The sequence below is a fragment of the Grampus griseus genome, assembly GCF_964374135.1.
Source record: "Grampus griseus genome assembly, chromosome: 21".
In the NCBI taxonomy this organism is placed as follows: Eukaryota; Metazoa; Chordata; class Mammalia; order Artiodactyla; family Delphinidae; genus Grampus; species Grampus griseus.
This window is the reverse complement of record NC_139015.1, coordinates 11,481,522-11,500,230: the sequence shown is the minus strand read 5'-3', so window position 1 is coordinate 11,500,230 and position 18,709 is coordinate 11,481,522. Positions and strand designations below refer to the sequence as shown.

The 18,709-nt window shown below is 42.0% G+C and overlaps 1 protein-coding gene across 1 annotated transcript in view; it reads right to left on the bottom strand.

Moving 5' to 3' along the window:
- The window catches only part of TDRP (testis development related protein), a 49,879-nt gene extending 31,473 nt beyond the window's left edge, over positions 1-18,406 (bottom strand). The window contains exon 1 of the mRNA XM_082680454.1: positions 18,191-18,406. Within this exon, the coding sequence (XP_082536580.1) occupies positions 18,191-18,322 (132 nt within the window). The 5' untranslated portion in view covers positions 18,323-18,406. The remainder of the gene's footprint in view (positions 1-18,190) is intronic.
- Between the last annotated feature and the right edge of the window lie 303 nt (positions 18,407-18,709).

The following is an 18,709-nucleotide window of genomic DNA, read 5'->3' as shown; positions in this document are numbered from 1 at the left end:
TCTAGGACTTTTTTTCATCCTGCAAAACTAAAACTCCTAACCACCAAACAGTAGCTCCCTGTTTTCTGCCTTCCCTAGCCCTGGGCACTCCAATTCTATGTCCTGTGTCTGAGACTTTGATTATTTCAAGACCTCATATAAGTGGAATCATACACATTTATCTTTTCGTGGTGAGCTTGTTTCACTTAGCATAATATCCCCAAGGTTCATCAATGTTGGAGCATGACAGGATTTCCCTCTTTTTAAAGGCTAAGCATTATTCCATTCTGCGCACGGACCACATTTTCTTTATGGAAGGAAGAAGTGGGACTACTGAATCATATGGTACTTCTCTATATTTAAAACATTTTCGGAAACTCCAGGCTGTTTTCCATAGTGGCTGCACCATTTTACATTCCCACCAACAGTGCACAGGGTTGCAATTTCTTCAATTTCAATTTCATCTTTACCAACACTTGTTATTTTCTGGGGGGTTTTTGATAGTGGCCATCCTAACATGTGTGAGCTGATATTGTGGTTTTGATTTGCATTTCCATGCAAACAGAATATAGTAAATTTGCATAGTTCTTTGGAAAAATGTATACTCAAGTTCTTTGCCCATTTTAAAAATCAGGTTTGTTTCCTTGTTTGTTTTTGGTGTTGAGCTGTAGTTCATTTCTATATTCTGCATATTAACCCCAAACCTCAGGTATGAGGTTTGCAAATATTTTCTCACATTCCATAGGCTGCCCTTTTTACTGTTGTTTCCTTCACTGCACAGAAGTTTTTAAGTTTCATGTAGCCTCACTTGTCAATTTTTGGTTTTACTGGCTGTGTTCTGGTGGCATATCCAAGAAATCACTGCCAAGACCAATACGAAGAAGATTTTTGCCTGTTTTCTTCTAGGAGTCTCATGGTTTCAGATCTTACGTTCAGGTCTTTAATTCATTCTAAGTTATCTTTTGTACATGGTATAATGTCAGGGTTCAACTTCATTTTTTTGCATGTGGATAACCAGTTTTCTACATTTCATTGGCTGAACAGACTGTTCTTTCCCCATCATGTGTTCTTGTCACCCTTGTCATAGACCATTTGACCATATAAGTGAGAGTTTATTTCTGGGCTCTCTAGTGCCATACTGTTTATGTTACTGTAGTCTGTAATACGTTTTGAGGTCAGAAAGTGTGAGGTCTCCAGCTTTTTCTTTCTCAAGAAAAAAACTGCAGGCTAGTCAAAAAGAATTTTGGCTATTCATAGTTCTTTAGGATTCCATATGAATTTAAGATGGATTTTTCTATTTCTGCAAAAACTGCCACTGGATCTGGTAGGGATTGCAGTGAATCCATAGATCACTTTGGGTAGTGTGGATATTTTAAGAATATCAAGTCTTCCACTCCATGAACATAGGATGTCTTTCTACTTATTTGTGTCTTCTTTAATTTCTTTCAGCAACGTTTTCTAGTTTCAGTGCATTGCATTTTTGTCCCCATGGTTAAATTTATTCCAAGTTTTTTATTCTTTTGATGCTACTGTAAATGGGATTTTTTTCTTAATCTCCTTTTTGGAATTTTCACTGTAGTGTATAGAAACAAACCTGATTATGTATCCAGCAACTTTTCTAAATTTGCTCATTAGTTATAACAAGCTTTTTTGTGGAATCTCTAAGTTTTCTATGTATAAGATCGTGTCATCTGCAAAAAGAGATAATTTTACTTCTCTCTTTCCAATTTGGATGCCTTTTATTTCTTTTTCTTGCCTAATGTGCTCTGGCTAGGACTTCCAGTACTACATGGAACAGAAGTGGCAAGAATGGGCATCCTTGCATTATTACTGATCTTCGAGTAAAAGCCTTCAATTTTTCACCACTGAGTAGGATGTTAGCTGTGGGCTTTTCATATATGGTCTTAATTATGTTGTGGTATTTTCCCTCTGTTTATAATCAGTTAAATGCTTTGTCATGATAAGGTGCTGAATTTTATGAAATGCTTTTTCTGTATCAATTGAGACAATTATGTGGTTTTTCTCCTTCAATATGTTAATGTGGCATGTTACACATAGATTTTCAAATCTTGAACCATCCTTGGGTTCCAAGAATAAATCCCACTTGGTCATAGTGTATCATCCTTTTAATGTGTTGCTGAATTTGGTTTGCTAGTATTTTGTTGAGGATTTTTGTATCAATATTCATCAAAGATACTGTTCTATACTTTTCTTGTAGCATCTTTTTCTTTTTTTTTGGCCACGCCACGCAGCATGTGGGATCTTAGTTGCCTGACCAGGGATCAAACCCACACCCCCTGCAGTGGGAGCATGAAGTCTTAACCACGGGACCGCCAGGGAAGTCTGCTTGTAGTATCTTTTTCTGGTTTTGCTATTAGAGTAATGCTGGCCTCAAAAAATGAGTTTGGAAATGTTTCTTCCTCTTCAATTTTTGGGAAGAGTTTAAGAAGGACTGGTGTTAATTTTCTTTAAGTGTTCAAAAGAATTTTCCAGTGAAGCCATCTGGTCCGTGGTTTTTCTTTGTTGGGAGGTTTTTGATTACTGATTCAAACTCCTTACTAGTTATATATCTGTTCAGATTTTTATTTCTTCATGTTCAGTCTTGATCGGTTGTATGCTTCTAAAAATCTATTCATATCTTCCAGTTTATCAAATTTGTTAGTGTATAATTGTTCATAGCCATCTCTTGTAATCCTTTTTATTTCTGTGACATCAGTTTTAATACCACCTGTCATTTCTGATTTTTCTTTTTTTTTCCTCTGAGAGTTTGTCAACTTTGTTAATCTTTTCAAAAAACCAACTTTTAGTTTCACTGGCTTCTTTTCTATTGTTCTTCTACTATCTAATCATTTCCCTCTGCTCTACTCTTTATGATTTCCTTCTTTCTGCTAACTTTCAGTTTAGTTTGTTCTTTTTCTAGTTCCTTAAAGTGTAAATATACTGACTTGAGGTCTATTTTTTTTTTTTTGCGGTACACAGGCCTCTCACTGTTGTGGCCTCTCCCACTGTGGAGCACAGGCTCCGGATGCGCAGGCTCAGCAGCCATGCCATGGCTCACAGAACCCGTGTCCCCTGCATCGGCAGGCGGACTCTCAACCACTGCGCCACCAGGGAAGCCCAAGAGGTCTAATTTTTAATGTAAGCATCTGCCACTATAAACTCCTTCTTGGTACTGCTTTGCTACATCCCATAAATTTGGGTGTCTTGCGTTTTTGTTTTCATTTGCCTCAAGATATTTTCTAATTTCTCTGGTGATTCTAGCCCACTGGTTGTTCAAGAGTGTCTTACTTTCTACATACCTATGAATTTCCAGTTTTCCTTTAGCTATTGATTTCTAGTTTCATTCCACTGTGGTTCAAAAGATCCTCAGTATGATTTCAATCTTACTAAATTTATTAAGACTTGTTTTGTGGCCTAACATGATTTCCCTTGGAGAATGTTCTTTGTTAATCTGAGAAGAACATGTATTCCGCTGTTGTTCGGAATGTTCTACATAGTCTGTTTAGGTCCATTTGGTCTATAGTATTGTTCAAATCTGCTGTTTGCTTACTGATTTTCTGTATGTTGTTTTACTCATTACTGGAAGTGGGGTATTCAAGTTTCCTACTATTATTATGTTGTTGTCTATTTCTGTCCTTAATTCTGTCAATGTTTGCTTCATATATTTGGGAGCTGTGATATATGTATTACATATATAATATATATGTATTACATATATAATATATATGTAACATATAATTATATGATGACCCTCCTTGTCTCCTGTGACAAATTTTTGACTTATTTTTTTGTCTGATGTACTTGCATACTTTTTTTTTTTTTTTTTTGTGGTACGCGGGCCTCTCACTGTTGCAGCCTCTCCCATTGCGGAGCACAGGCTCTGGACGCGCAGGCTCAGCAGCCATGGCTCACGGGCCCAGCCGCTCCGCAGCATGTGGGATCTTCCCGGACCGGGGCATGAACCCATGTCCCCTGCATCGGCAGGCGGACTCTCAACCACTGCGCCACCAGGGAAGCCCTTGCATACTTATTTTTAAAAATCTATTCAGCTACTCTGTATCTTTTGATTGGGGAGTTTAATACATTTACACTGAAAGTAATTACTGATAGGGAAGCACTTACTATTTCCATTTTGTTGATTGTTTTTTGTATGTCTTACAGTTTATTTGCTCCTCTTTTCTGTTCTTGCTTCCTTCCTTTGTTTCATTGGTTTTCTGTAGGGACATGCTTCGATCCCTTTCTCATTTTCTTTTGTGTATATTCTACGGGTATTTTTTTGTGGGGGCTACATAATATATTTTATAGTTACAACAATCTTTTAAACTAATAACTTCAATCACATACAGAAACTCTACTCCTTTATATCTCCCCTCCACTTGTTATCAATATCACAAATTACATCTTTTTACATTTATTTATAGTTACTATATTTATGTTTTTATCTTTTAAGTTCTATACCCAAATTAAAAGTGATCTACGTAACACCATCACAGTATTACAGATTTTATACCTGTCTATATATTCACCTTTAACAAAAAGCATTATGTTTTCATGTGCTTTTATGTTACATTTCAATGTGAAGGAACTCCCTTTAGTTCCTCTGCTAAAGCAAGTCTAGTGACAAGGTAATTACTTCCTCAGCTTTTATTTCTCTGGGAAGGTCTTATTTCTCCTTCATTTTTGAAGGACGGTTTTGCCAGATAGTTTTCCTGGTTGGCATTTTTATTTTCTTTCAGCACTTTGACTATATCATCCCACTTCCTCCTGGCCTGTAACGTTACTGCTAAGATATTCACTGAGAATCTTATGGGCGCTCCCTTGTATGTGACAACTCGCTTTTTTCTTGCTGTTTTTAAGATTCTCTCTTTGGCTTTGCCTTGTGACAGTTTTATTATAATGTGTCTTGGTTTGGGCCTCTTTTGCGCAACCTGAATTTGGATATTTATCTCCTTCCTCAGGTTTGGGAAGCTTCCTGCCCTTTTCTCCTAGTTCTCTGACACTGCATGTATTGGTCCACTTATTCGTGTCCCATAAGTCTCTTAGGCCTTCTACACTCTTTGTCATTCTTTTTTCTTTCTGTTCCTGACTCGGTAATTTCAAGTGACTTGTCTTCAAACTCACTGATTCTTTCTTCTACTTGGTCGATTCTGTTGTTGAACCCCCTAGAGAAATTTTCAATTTAGCTATTGTATTCTTCAGCTCCACAATTTGGTCCTTTTTTATACTTCCTCTTTGTTGATATTTACATTTCGTTCATGCATCATTTTCACAACTGCAGCTAATTCTCTATGCTCTCTCCTAGCATACTGTGTTTAAGACAATTAATTTGAATTTGTAGGTAATTCACAGATCTCAGCTTCTTTAGGGTCAGTTTCTGGATATTTATTTTGTTCCTATGACTAGGCCATATTTCCCTGTTTCTTCAGATGCCTCATTATTTTTTGCTGAGATTTGGGCATCTGAAAAAACTGCCACCTCTCCCAGTCTTTATGGACTGGCTTCATACAGGGAAAGACCTTCACCAAGCATGCTGGCTAGAGATTCTGGGAGCCTCTAAATCTTTTCTGGGGATGTGTCTCCTCTGAGGTTGTGCATGTAATTTCCCAATTAGAGAGTTTTCTCAGTTTCTCTTTCCAGAGCTTGTAACCTCTTTTTCCCTCTGGCATCTGTCTGTAGGTTCTCTGGCACTGCAACAAGCAGCTGAACTCTCATTTGTTCTCAGTGGCCCCAGGTGTGCCAAGTATGCCAGTCAGGTGAGACAAGCTAGTCCCCTGGGCAGCTTCTCAAAAAGCCAGAACGTAGGGCACGTGCTCCACTCTTCTATTACCTTCCTGACGGAGAAGTCTTGAGTTTGGCGTTTACTACCAATTGTGCTAAGGGACACTTGTGGGAACGGCTATTGTGAGTGAAGTGAAGCAGCCTCCTTACCCATTTCAATGCAGCTGTTCTCAGCTTTGTGCCTGCCTGGTTTACTGCAACTCCTTAACTGGTTTCTGGAGTCATAAAGGCTTTTTTGGACCATATATTGTAAGGCAGTGTCTCTGAGGGGAAACAGGCTTGGGGCTTCCTTTCCACCATCTTGCTGGCGTCACTCCTCTTATGCTTGCCTGGGCACCCCATCTGTGGCTGACTTCTGACATGGCGGCAGTCCTGTGGGACTGAGCCCTTCACTTGTGGGGTCTGTGCTAACTTCAGGTAGTGTCAGAACTGAAATGAATCGCAGAACACCCACTTGGTGTCAGAAAATTGGAGAACTGCTTGGTATCAGGAAAAAACAACACGGAGATACATATATTCCTCATGATAAAAATGGAAAGGTGTGGAGATGATCAGTCTTAATTATAGTTACAGACTGTCTTTTCTCTGTAAAATTTCTTAGCACACTTTCTTGTCACATCGATCAATGTCTATAATTACATCTTGGGGCAAAACTTCTCCATTTATTGTTTAAAACACCATCACTATAAAACTTTGTTTTTAAAAAGTATCACTGGTCTTCAGTCAACAAGCTTAGTATTTAGCTATAGCCAAATACCTGGCAAAAAAGATCTAAAAAGAGATATAAATAGTTACAAGGAAGCACTAAATCACGTCAGGTATTATTTTAAAGTTTAACTGATACAGAAGAGGGAGAATGAAGTAACTGGTACGTGACTTACAGTAGGTCACTGGGGGGAACTGTGTAATAAAGCCTCTTGGTTGTAATAAAATTTGCTGCTGTAACACAGCACACCACCACACAACACCACCTCTGGGGTGGAAGACAGCCCTCCACCACTGACCTACGTGACGAGGGAAAGAGAGGAAGCGAGGCAGGTGCACACACGGCTTCCTCTCACATGACAGGCCAGAACCTGGACACAGAGCCCCTGCTGGTGCAAACGATGCTCTCTGGTTAGGGAGCTGTACACCCAATGAACACTTGCTACTGGGGGAAAGTCAGCAGTCTGCCCAGAAGGGCACCTGCTGGCCCCCAGGCTCCGCAGAACTAAGATGAACACCATTACACACACAGTTCTTACTGTCTCAAAACACCTCCCGGTTCCTTTTGCCTCCATGCTCCATCTGGGTTAAGATGATATGGACGATCACATGCTGTTCTTAACGTCGTCCCCTTGACCATAAAAGCATGACTCATTTCGTCATGGAATGAGATAAAGGACCAAACCAGACAATTAATTTATGTGAAAGCATGGAAAGCTATACGAATGCACACTTGTTAATTAACAAAATGTAAGCCCAGGAAGAATATAAATGAGCTCTAGCACCCTGCCATTTATTTCCAAGTTTAGCAATTAAGACTCCCTACTTGTACCTGAAATCACAACAAATTCCACACTGCAAACCTCTAATGAATCAAGTTGCCTTAGAGTTAGAAGAGACTTCAAAGATCCTTTAGTCTAAACCAGGGGTCAGCAGTTCTATTGGAACGCAGCCACACCTGTTCACTTACACACGTCATAGCTGTTTGCACAGGACAGCTGCAAAGTTGAGCAGCTGTGATGGAGACTGTACAGGGCACACAGCCCAATTCCTGCTCTAAACCTCTCACTGAGAACAGCGATTCTGGAGAGGGAATAACTGACTCAACTGCCCCTAGTCACACAATTAGCGACAGGTGGGCCCAGGTCTGCCTGCTGACACCGGGCTACCTACTCCCTTTCCCCTGGTCCCAGTTCATTCATCAGCTGCAGTGTAAGTTCTGAAATGGAGAGCCAGGTCCTTGCAGTTTTTCACAAATGATGAGCCCTTCAGCTCCTCCCCCCAGCACCGCACCTGCGCAGCTCGTCCATCAGGATGTGCGACGCCATCCCCAAGTCACACGTCCACAGTCAACTCGGTTAAGCTGCTCCCAAAGCCACAGCGCCCTGGGCTTCCCTGCTGCTCAGAGGTGACATCTTCGTCCTGATCACTCCGACTGCCCTTCAGCCTTTGACCTTCACCTCAAAAGGCAACAGCTCTCTTCCACCGGCTTTGGCAAGCTCACTTCTTCCCTCTTGTCCTGATACTGTTCCATCTAGAATTCAGGCTCTTATTTCACGTCCCAACTCCTACACCAGAATCCTGTTTCAATGCACCTTGCCTCTAATCCCTCCTCCGCAGACAAGTATTTCCTGTCAAATGCATGAAGCCCTGACTCAAAGGCCCTCAATATTCGTCTAAAAGGTGAAGTCTGAAACCCTTAATGGGCTTCCCAACCTCCCGTGCCAGTTAAATTGGTTTGTTCTCTATCCCCCAAACCTCTTTTGGATCCAAAGCTACGCCATTTCCCCCCTTTCTCACTGTCTTTCCTCAAGAACCGGCTTAAAGTCTACCTGCTCTTCCTCCAATAATTAAGTTGAAAAGGAGGTGAATAAAGAAAAGGGCGCGTGTATGTGTGACAGCTCTGCTTTTCTCACAATGTTCTAGTACTTTTCACTTGCTAATTCACCAGAGAACCATCTATCTCCCATAGTAAGACTTCGATAAATACACTCATTATTACAATACTTAAGCATAGCAAAAAGTAGAAATATCCTAGGGCGTTTGTTGAAATTTGAGCCAAGACACAATTTTATCAATGCTTTTTAAGGCACTAATTGTTGAAGCCCTAGAATTTTTTGAATATAAAATATGAATGTTTGGAAAGTGAAGAAAAATATCACGAATTTATGATAACCTGTAAGGTAAGAGAAAGAGGGTAGCAAAAAAAAAAACCTCAAGAGAAACCCGGATTCAAATTCCTATTAGTGGCTACATAACTCTGCACAAGTTTTTTAGCTTCCTTAAGTTCCTCAAACGTAAAATAGAGTTGATTCTCCTTATTCAAGGCAGCTGCGCTGTAAAAGTTGCCACAGACAATGAATCAGCAAATACTGAATCACTGCTCTTACAGGAAATACAGGGTCAGGTTCCTGTGAGCCTCTGTCACATTTTCATCAATCATTCAATACATAACCTTGTTTTGTGTGTGTTTCTGTATAAAGACACTTTATTTAATATGTATTGTACAGCCATTAACGTTGACCTCACGCCTGAACAAAGCTCATCTAACATGCATCTTCTCCTTAAGGTACATCACAATCTTCTGTGATGCAATTTTTAATGAGTAGCAATTTTTAAAGAATATTCTAAGTCGTACGACCTTAAGTTCTAGTAAAATCAGTAAAAGTGAACCTTACGAACTAGGATTTTTAACTCATAGGAATAACAATTTCAATCTAAATGCTTAATATTAGCATTGACAGGTGAACATTACACAGAGTAGTGTGCTGGGGCCTGGGGCCTGAGACAGACACCAAGCCTTAACCATTTCCATCCTCAAGTGGCCACTGTGCTAACAGGACAGGGCGGGGGACCTTGGAATTCAACCAGCTCATGCCTAGAGAGGTTCACAGGCCCAGGCACGTACAAGCATCCACAGACCTGAGATGAGCTGATCTGAAGCTGGGGGAAAAGTCTGGAACTACGCCATCCAATTCCCTAACCAGCAGCTAAACACAGTTGCCAGGGAGCTGGAACAGGGCTAACACGACTGAGGAAACGCATTTTAAATTATTTATGTACCAATTCAAAAAAAGACACTCAATTCAGTTATTAGAAAACTTTTATGTATGTTCAGAACAACTTGGATAAAACAATCTACTTTTTCAACTGCAAATTTTATAAAATCTAAATACTGACCACGTATTTCTGAGGAAAAGTGAGTATACAAATTGAGATGTGCTAGTAAATGTAAGATACACACTAGATTTCAAAGCCTTAGTATGAAAAAAAAGTGAAAGTAAAGTAACTCCTTAACAAATTTTTATATTGGCTACATATTGATATAATTAATATTTTGGATATATTTAATTTAGAATATTGCATTGAAATTAATTTCACCTTTTTAAAAAACACTTTTAATGTGGCTACCAGAAAATTTTTGCACTGTATTTCTATTGGACTGTGCTACTCTGTCTCATAAACAGGAGAAACTTCAGGCCTCCTTTGAGATGCCTTAAGTGAATCTAGAAGGAAGGAGTATTTTACCTCTGATCTTTTATCTTCTCCTCCTCTTCCTCCCCTTCCCTCAACTAACTGTCTGCTTTTATTTGATGAAAGGAGTTTTGCGGACTAAACATCAGATTTATCACGGGAATGTCCAATAAGACTAACCTCACAGAGAAGGATCTGCCTAGTCCCAAATGAACCTGTAGCCAGGAAGAAATCAGATATTCTAGGCTAGATGACTCCCACTCATCCTTCCAGGCCGATGAAAAGAAAACCGACGCTGCGGCTGCTTCCCTGATGACCCATTTAACCCCCTCAGCACTCTACACACAAGCCCAGTTCCCACATCTGGTGGTGTCGACAATCCTGCACCCAGCCCCTTCACTCCACGAGCACGGACAGGTGCACCCCCAGCCCCTTCTTGGCATCAGGGTCACAGCAGTGGGCATGGAACCCTCCTCTGTGGAGTCTTTGGACTAGAACGTAGATGACTCTTAAGAAGACAGTTAAGCGCTCTCTGAATGCTATCAAACCAGCGAGATGCAGGAGGTCGCTGTCACTGGTACGAGTGCAGCTGGGCTGACACTGGGATCACTGTCACCGCCACCCTCAAAGCTCCTGTCCATCTGTAGCCTCCCCACCCCTACCCCGGCTGGGCCACATGGGCAGCAAGAAGATTCCAGAGCTGCTGACAAAGATTCTCAGGGTCAAGACTCATTGACATTGATCCGAGACAGGGCACAAGGGAGCCTGACTCCATTCTGGTCAAGTAGAGAGTCTCTGTCACCACCTGGTAGTAGCTGTCACCCTCCTGCTTTGTGACTGGTTTACACATCTGGCAAATGGTGGCACTAACCCAGTCAAGGGCTTTTAGCAGTGTCTAAGGACAACAGATAATACACGGTAGAGTAGCTTCACCTTATGCCAATTTCACAGATGAAAAACAAACCGGAAGCTTGTCTGGATGGGGGCCTGCACAAGGGCATCTGGTAACAAGCAGCAGGGGTGGGACTCAACCAAGGCATATGGATACGGACACCAGTGACAACGTCCACATCTGAACCACCAGGCTGTATCTGCACATAAATGCAGTTATTTTGACTCCAGTTTAATCCATCTAGTGACATGGTAACAGGACTGATGGGGAAGACTTTAGAAGTCTTCGTTTAGGCTTATAAACATAGGAAAAGCTATTTAATATCGTCCACGAGGGAAACACAAATTAAAACCACATTAAGGTAGTACTTTTCACCCATCAGATCTAAAACTCTGCAGACATACTGCATTGTATCATACTGGCCAGCCCATCCTGAAAGCCAGTTGCATACATGGCTGGTTGACGCATACATTCATGCAACCTCTTTGGGAAGGCACTTTCGAGACATCTAGCAAAATTACAAAGGGAGATTTTCTGATGATGCCTATTCTAACCAGTGTGAGGTGATACCTCATTGTAGTTTTGATTTGCATTTCCCTAGTAATTAGTGACGTTGAGTAGCTTTTCATGTGCCTCTTGGCCAACTGTAGGTCTTCTTTGGAGAAATGTCTATTTAGGTCTTCCACCCATTTTTTGATTGGGTTGTTTGTGTTTTTGATATTGAGCTGTATGAGCTGTTTATATATTTTGGAGATTAATCCTTTGTCCGTTGATTTGTTTGCAAGTATTTTCTCCCATTCTGAGGGTTGTCTTTTTGTCTTGTTTATAGTTTCCTTTGCTGTACAAAAGCTCTTAAGTTTCATTAGGTCCCATTTGTTTATTTTTGTTTTTATTTCCATTACTCTAGGAGGTAGGTCAAAAGAGATCTTGTGATTTATGTCAAAGAGTGTTTTTCCTATGTTTCCCTCCAAGAGTTTTATAACTGGTCTTACATTTAGGTCTTTCACCCATTTTGAGTTTATTTTTGTGTATGGTGTTAGGGAGTGTTCTAATTTCATTCTTTTACATGTAGCTGTCCAGTTTTCCCAGCACCACTTAGTGAAGAGACTGTCTTTTCTCCATTGTATATCCTTGCCTCCTTTGTCATAGATTAGGTGACCATAGGTGTGTGGGTTTATCTCTGGGCTTTCTATCCTGTTCCATTGATCTATATTTCTGTTTTCATGCCAGTACCATATTGTCTTGATTACTGTAGCTTTGTAGTATAGTCTGAAGTCAGGGAGTCTGATTCTTCCAGCTCCTTTTTTTTTTTCCTCAAAACTGCTTTGGCTATTCGGGGTCTTTTGTGTCTCCATACAAATGCTGGAGAGGGTGTGGAGAAAAGGGAACCCTCTTGCATTGTTGATGGGAATGTAAATTGATACAGCCACTATGGAGAACAGTATGGAGGTTCCTTAAGAAACTAAAAATAGAATTACTGTATGACCCAGCAATCCCACTACTGGGAATATACCCAGAGAAAACCATAATTCAAAAAGACACATGGGGCTTCCCTGGTGGCACAGTGGTTAAGAATCTGCCTGCCAATGCAGGGACATGGGTTCAAGCCCTGGTCCGGGAAGATCCCACATGCCACGGAGCAACTAAGCCCATGCGCCCCAACTATGGAGCCTGCGCTCTAGAGCCCACAAGCCACAACTACTGAAGCCTGTACGCCGCAATGAAGAGTAGTCTCCACTCACTGCAACTGGAGAAAGCCCCCGCACAGCAACAAAGACCCAACACAGCCAAAAATAAATAAAATAACATTAATTGATTAACAAAAAAAAGCTTTAAAAGAAAAAAAAAGACACATGTACCCCAATGTTCACTGCAGCACTATTTACAACAGCCAGGTCATGGAAGCAACAGAAATGTCCATCGACAGATGAATGGATAAAGAAGATGTGGCACATATATACAATGGGATATTACTCAGCCATAAAAGGGAACGAAATTGGATCATTTCTAGAGACATGGATGGACCTAGAGGCTGTCATAAAGAGTGAAATAAGTCAGAAAGAGAAAAACAAATATCGTATATTAACACATATATGTGGAATCTAGAAAAATGGTACAGATGAACCAGTTTGCAAGGCAGAAATAGAGACATACATGTAGAGAACAAATGCATGGACAGCAAGGGGGGAAAGCGGGGGGGTATGAATTGGGAGATTGGGATTGACATGTACACACTAATATGTATAAAATAGATAACTAATAAGAAAAAAAGAAAAATAAACTAATAAATGTTTGATTAAAAAAAATTACAAAGGGAGGTCCCCTTGGACTCAGCTCCACTTCTACTTTTTTTTTTTTTTTTTTTTTTTTTTTTTTTTTTTGCGGTACGCGGGCCTCTCACTGTTGTGGCCTCTCCCATTGCCGAGCACAGGCTCCGGACACGCAGGCTCAGCAGCCATGGCTCACGTGCCCAGCCGCTCCGCAGCATGTGGGATCTTCCCGGACCGGGGCATGAACCTGTGTCCCCTGCATCGGCAGGCGGACTCTCAACCACTGCGCCACCAGGGAAGCCCTCAGCTCCACTTCTAGACATCTATCGTCAGATATGTGAAATGATTTATACTCATGTTTGTAATAGAAAGAGACTAGAAATAACCTCCTAAAGGTCACCAATAGAGGTCTGGCATTTAAAGTCTATATATCCATACCAGGAAATACCATACAACACTGATACACACACAAACACTGGAAAGAATAAAGAAGCCTTCACATAACAATCAGATCCAAAACGTATTGCTAAGTGGAAAAAGCAAGGGGTAAGTGTCTTAAAGTTGTTAATTAAAGCCCAGTCTATCCTCAAAGCCCATGCTCCTCCCAGTATATCAGCCCCATGAAAGAGTTTGAGGCCTTAGAGCATTTACTTTCTCAACTAAAGCGCTCCCATAAACCTCCACGCATCTCCTTCACTCCGTTCTTCCCATCACCATAAAGCAAACTTAAACAGAGCTCTCACAGTACCCCGCAAGAAAGATTCGGTGTCATCTCAACTAAGACTTACTACCCCTTGGTTCTTCCTATCTTCAGAGCAGAGTAAAAAGCACCTGAAATGTTCCCTGATTTTTTTTTTTGGAATGCCTATAGAATATGTCTAAGTCTTTTAAAATTTTAACATGAAAATATGCCAAAAACACCATGAGTTTTGTTTCTAAGGACATTAAAGTACAGCTAACTAAGTCCCAGTGCAGTGCAGCTCAAAGCAAGTGAAGGCCGGCCCAAACCTCAGCACGCGGATCTCATCGCAGACCCCCATTTCCTTCTCACCGCTCACAGACCCCGGAGCAGGGCCTAAAGAAGACTCAGCAACTCCATATCCACCAGAAGGAGCCCAATTAGATTTAATAATACACAGGCTTAAAGATGATTTTTTTCAGCTGCAGTGCTAAGACAGGAAGTGTTCCATGCTACACATATTATTTATCGAGGGAACAATTCAAAGTGCAGAAAAATGTTTGTAGTGGGAAAACAAATGTACGATTTTAAACACACATTTATGTATATGCATAAATGTTGCATGGATAGCTATATAAAAAAAGGTAACAATACTTCCCACTGGAAAGAGGAAGAAGTTAAGACCCGGCATTTAATATCCAGAAATCTTCTACCATATGCATAGCAGATTTGTTTTTTTTTAATTAGACTCATTAAAACTTGTAAGTCTCTCTTTTTTAAATGATTACAATAAATGATTCACCTTAAAAACCCCACTGTTACAAAATAGATGTGTATTCATGACAAAAAAGGCCAATTGCCTAAAGAAATGCTCAGAGAAATTTATTTTCTATAATGTTAAAGCTATTGTAGTACAGTCAAGTGTTCCTTAAATCCAAGTAATAACTGAATGCCTCACATTTCAAACTTATTAGAACCTAACATTAAGCTATTTTTTTCTTTTTAAAAAAACAACACAGATTACAGCCATGTGACCTGATTTTCAAGTAGGTCGAACAGACCAGATTTGAATACAAACTAAATGCCTTTCTAGAATAAGACAAAGTGTACTCTGAGCCTACATGTTTAATATGAGCGGGCTGACAGGGGTGGAGGGGGGTGGCGGGCCGCTGGAGACTGAAAATGAAACAGATAAGACCGTCTTTCTAATGAGACACAATTTAACAGATCCATTAAATTCTTCTCGTATGAATTCCTACCTCTTTCAACTTTAAAATAAAATTTTGCCAGCAGAAGTTTTATGGTAGACTTGTCATGAATTTTAAAGTTTAATGCTAAGAGAAGCTGGCTTTGGGATAAAGATCAATCTACCTGATGAAATGAACTCAATTTAGAGTATGACTGACTTGCCACAAAAAGTCTGCTTTTCTATAGCAAAGTTTTCAACACATCAAACTATAGATACCCTTAATAAAGTAACACAGAAGCTGCAGTCAGCTCTCACTCCTAGAAGATAATACAGGATAAAATCCAGATGACTTTGGGTGTGCTGATGGCTTTGGGGAAACACCACCAAAGACATGATCTATGAAAGAAATAACTGATAACCTGGACTTCATTAAAATTAAAAACTTCTGCTCTGTGAGACATAAATGTTAAGAAAATGAAAAGACAAGCCACAGACTGGGAGAAAATATTTGGAAAAGACATCTGATAAAGGACTGTTATCCAAAATACACAAAGAACTCTTAAAACTCAACAATAAGGAGAAAAAGCAACTCAAAAAATGGGGCAAAAAAATCTGACCAGACGTCTCACCGAAGAAGACATACAGATGGCAAATGAGCAATATAAAGAGGTGGTCCACATCACGGTCATCAGGGAAATGCAAATTAAACAAGATGCCACTACACACCTATTAGAATGACCAAAATCCAGAACACTGATAACTGGAATGCAAGGACAGGACGCAAGAGGAACTCTCATTTATTGCTGGTGGGCATGCAGATTGGTACAGTCACTTTGGAGACAGTCTGGTTTCTTACAAAACAAAACATACTCTTAGCCTATGATCTAGGAATCACACTCCTTGGTATTTATCCAAGTGAGTTAAAAACTAATGTCCACACAAAACCCTGCACATGATGTTTTACAGCAGCTTTATACACAACTGCCAAAACGTGGAAGCAACCAAGATGCCCTTCTGTAGGTGAACAGGTAAACTGGTACATGCAGACGATGGAATATTAACCAGCGTTAAAAAGAAATGAATTACCAAGTCGTGAAAAGACAGGGAGGACCCTTAAATATACTGCTCAGTGAGTAAGAGAAACCAATCTATAAAAGCTGCGTATTTTATGATTCAACTCTGACATTCTGGAGAAGACAAAACTATGGAGACTAAAAAGATCAGTGGCTGTGGGGCTGTAGGAAGGGGTGAACAGGCAGAGCACAGAGGGTTTTTCGGGCAGTGAACCTCCTCTGTATGGCACTATAATGGTGAGTTCATGTCATTACACATTTGTTCAGACCCACAGAACGAACAACACCAAGAGGGAACCCTAATGTAAATTGTGGACTCTGGGCGATAATGATGTGTCCACAGAGGTTCACTGGTTGTAACAAATGGGATTTTGCTAGTATCAGGGGGAGGCTGTGTCTGTATGGGGACAGGGGGTATATGGGAACTCTGCATTTTCCACTCAATTGCTGGGTACCTAAAAATAAAGACTATTAAAACACACACACAAATACACAGTGAGAAAAAAAGGTATAGATTGTAATTCTGTAAACTTGAAGATCGGGAAAAAAGTTTTAATAAATGTATCACTAATGGCTGAGTCTAGGAAGTATATATGTGGGTGTTCAATCTCCTATCCTTCCAACTTTTCCCTGTAAGTAATTTAACTTAAGAGGAAAAAACGTGTTTTAGAATTCATTAGGAGAAATACAAGCAGAACATAGGAAGAATCAATTTAAAAATTTTAATAGTTCGTTCAGAAACAACAAATATTGCTTATCTTTGACCAATAATAGTTATTTACAAAATTAAATAACTCTATAACCACACTTAAACTGCATATAAATTCTCAACATTATATTTAAGAGAGCTGCTGTTTAAAGTAACCATAAAGGGCTTTCCTGATGGCACAGTGGTTAAGAATCCACCTGCCAATGCAGGGGACACGGGTTGCAGCTCTGGTCCAGGAAGATCCCACATGCTACGCAGCAGCTAAGCCCGTGCGCCACAACTACTGAGCCTGCGCCCTAGAGCCCGTGAGCCACAACTACTGAGCTCGCGTGCCTAGAGCCCGTGCTCCGCAACAAGAGAAGCCACCGCGATGAGAAGCCCATGCACCGCAACGAAGAATAGCCCCCGCTCGCCACAACTAGAGAAAGCCCGCGTGCAGCAATGAAGACCCAACGCAGCCAAAAATAAATAAATAAATAAATTTATAAATAAATTTATAAAAATGAAGTAACCATAACATTTTGAGATTTAAAAAATAAAGAGTAAGGTGAGCACTAATACCACCAAAACTTGACTTCTGAAAGACACTTCAGATAGGGACCGTATTTAAATGCTTAATCAAGGGCATTTAACTCCTATAAAAAAATGTCTTATCAAGACGAGACAACTTCAGTTCCAAGGGAAGTTATTTAGAACCAATTGGGAAAGAAACAATCTGGTGAACTATTTACAAGTCCTGAGAAGAAAGATACCGATCCCCATTAACTTCCGTTACAGGCCACCAGCAACAGGAGAGTTTCCAAACATTTAACAAACAAGAAACTGTATGACCACCGTCATTTTAAAAATAAAATAAAGAGCTGAATTTCACTGCACATGGAAAGGAACGCTGCGTTGGGGATGAGGTGGAGGCAAGCATTTGTAGCGCAGACAGGATCCACCTGGGATCCTTTTTAATTAAAAAATTCTAAACATTCCAGGCACATCTCTGAACTCGTAAGGCCAGTGTCTTTCTGTATAAAGGACATCTGCCTTCTTCCTCCAACCAAAGGTTTAAACATAGGTGAAGGTCTGTTGCTTAAACAAACAAGTATTTAGCATACTTAGCGCGCTGCTTTGGCCCCCACCGGTCCAGGCCTTGCCCGTGAGTCCGCCCCGGCGTGGCGCGGTCCCCGTCCGCAGCAAGGCCACGGCCCGAGGTTCCTGGGTGCGCGCCCTCTGCCCTACCACCTCCGGGGACTGCGCCCGCGGTCCCGAACACGCGCGAAGAGGGTGGCGGGGCATGGGGTTCAGTCATTCCTAACGTGGGGGGGTCACCACGAGCCACGCGGGATCCTAACGGGCCGCGCGGCGCGGGCCTCACCTGCGCACCCCACCTGTGCGCCTCTCCAACGGCGCAGCGCAGGCCTCACCTGCGCCCTCCCCGACCCGCGCCCCCTCACCTGCGCGGCGGCAGCGGCGGCGGCGGCAGCGGCGGCGGCGGGGGCGACGGAGGGCGGGGGCCCCGCCCGCAGGCCATCCTCCTCCTCGGGGGGCTCGTCCAGGAGCACCCGGCTCCGGCCCAGCTTCCACATGCTCCCGGGCGGGCGCCGGCGTCCGTGCGTCCGTGCGCGCCCCTCCTCGGCCGGCCCGCAGCGCGGACGCACCGGCTGCGGCTCCTGCAGGACCGGACGCGGCCAGCGGGGCCGGGCGGGGCCGGGCTGTGGGGCGGGCCCACCTCCAGGACCGGGCCCTCCCCACCCCCACCCCGCCCCGCCCCCTCCCGGACCGGACCCGGTCCCCGCACCCAGCGAGACCCACCGTACGCCCGGGACCGGGCCCACCTCCAGGCGGGCCACACCCCCCAGGCCCCCATTTCCCCTGCTCGCGGTCCCCCCACCCCAAGTCACCGCCCCTCCGGCCAGGCCCTGACCCCGACCGACCCTCCCACACCTCCAACGAGGCTCCTCCTCCTCCTCTCA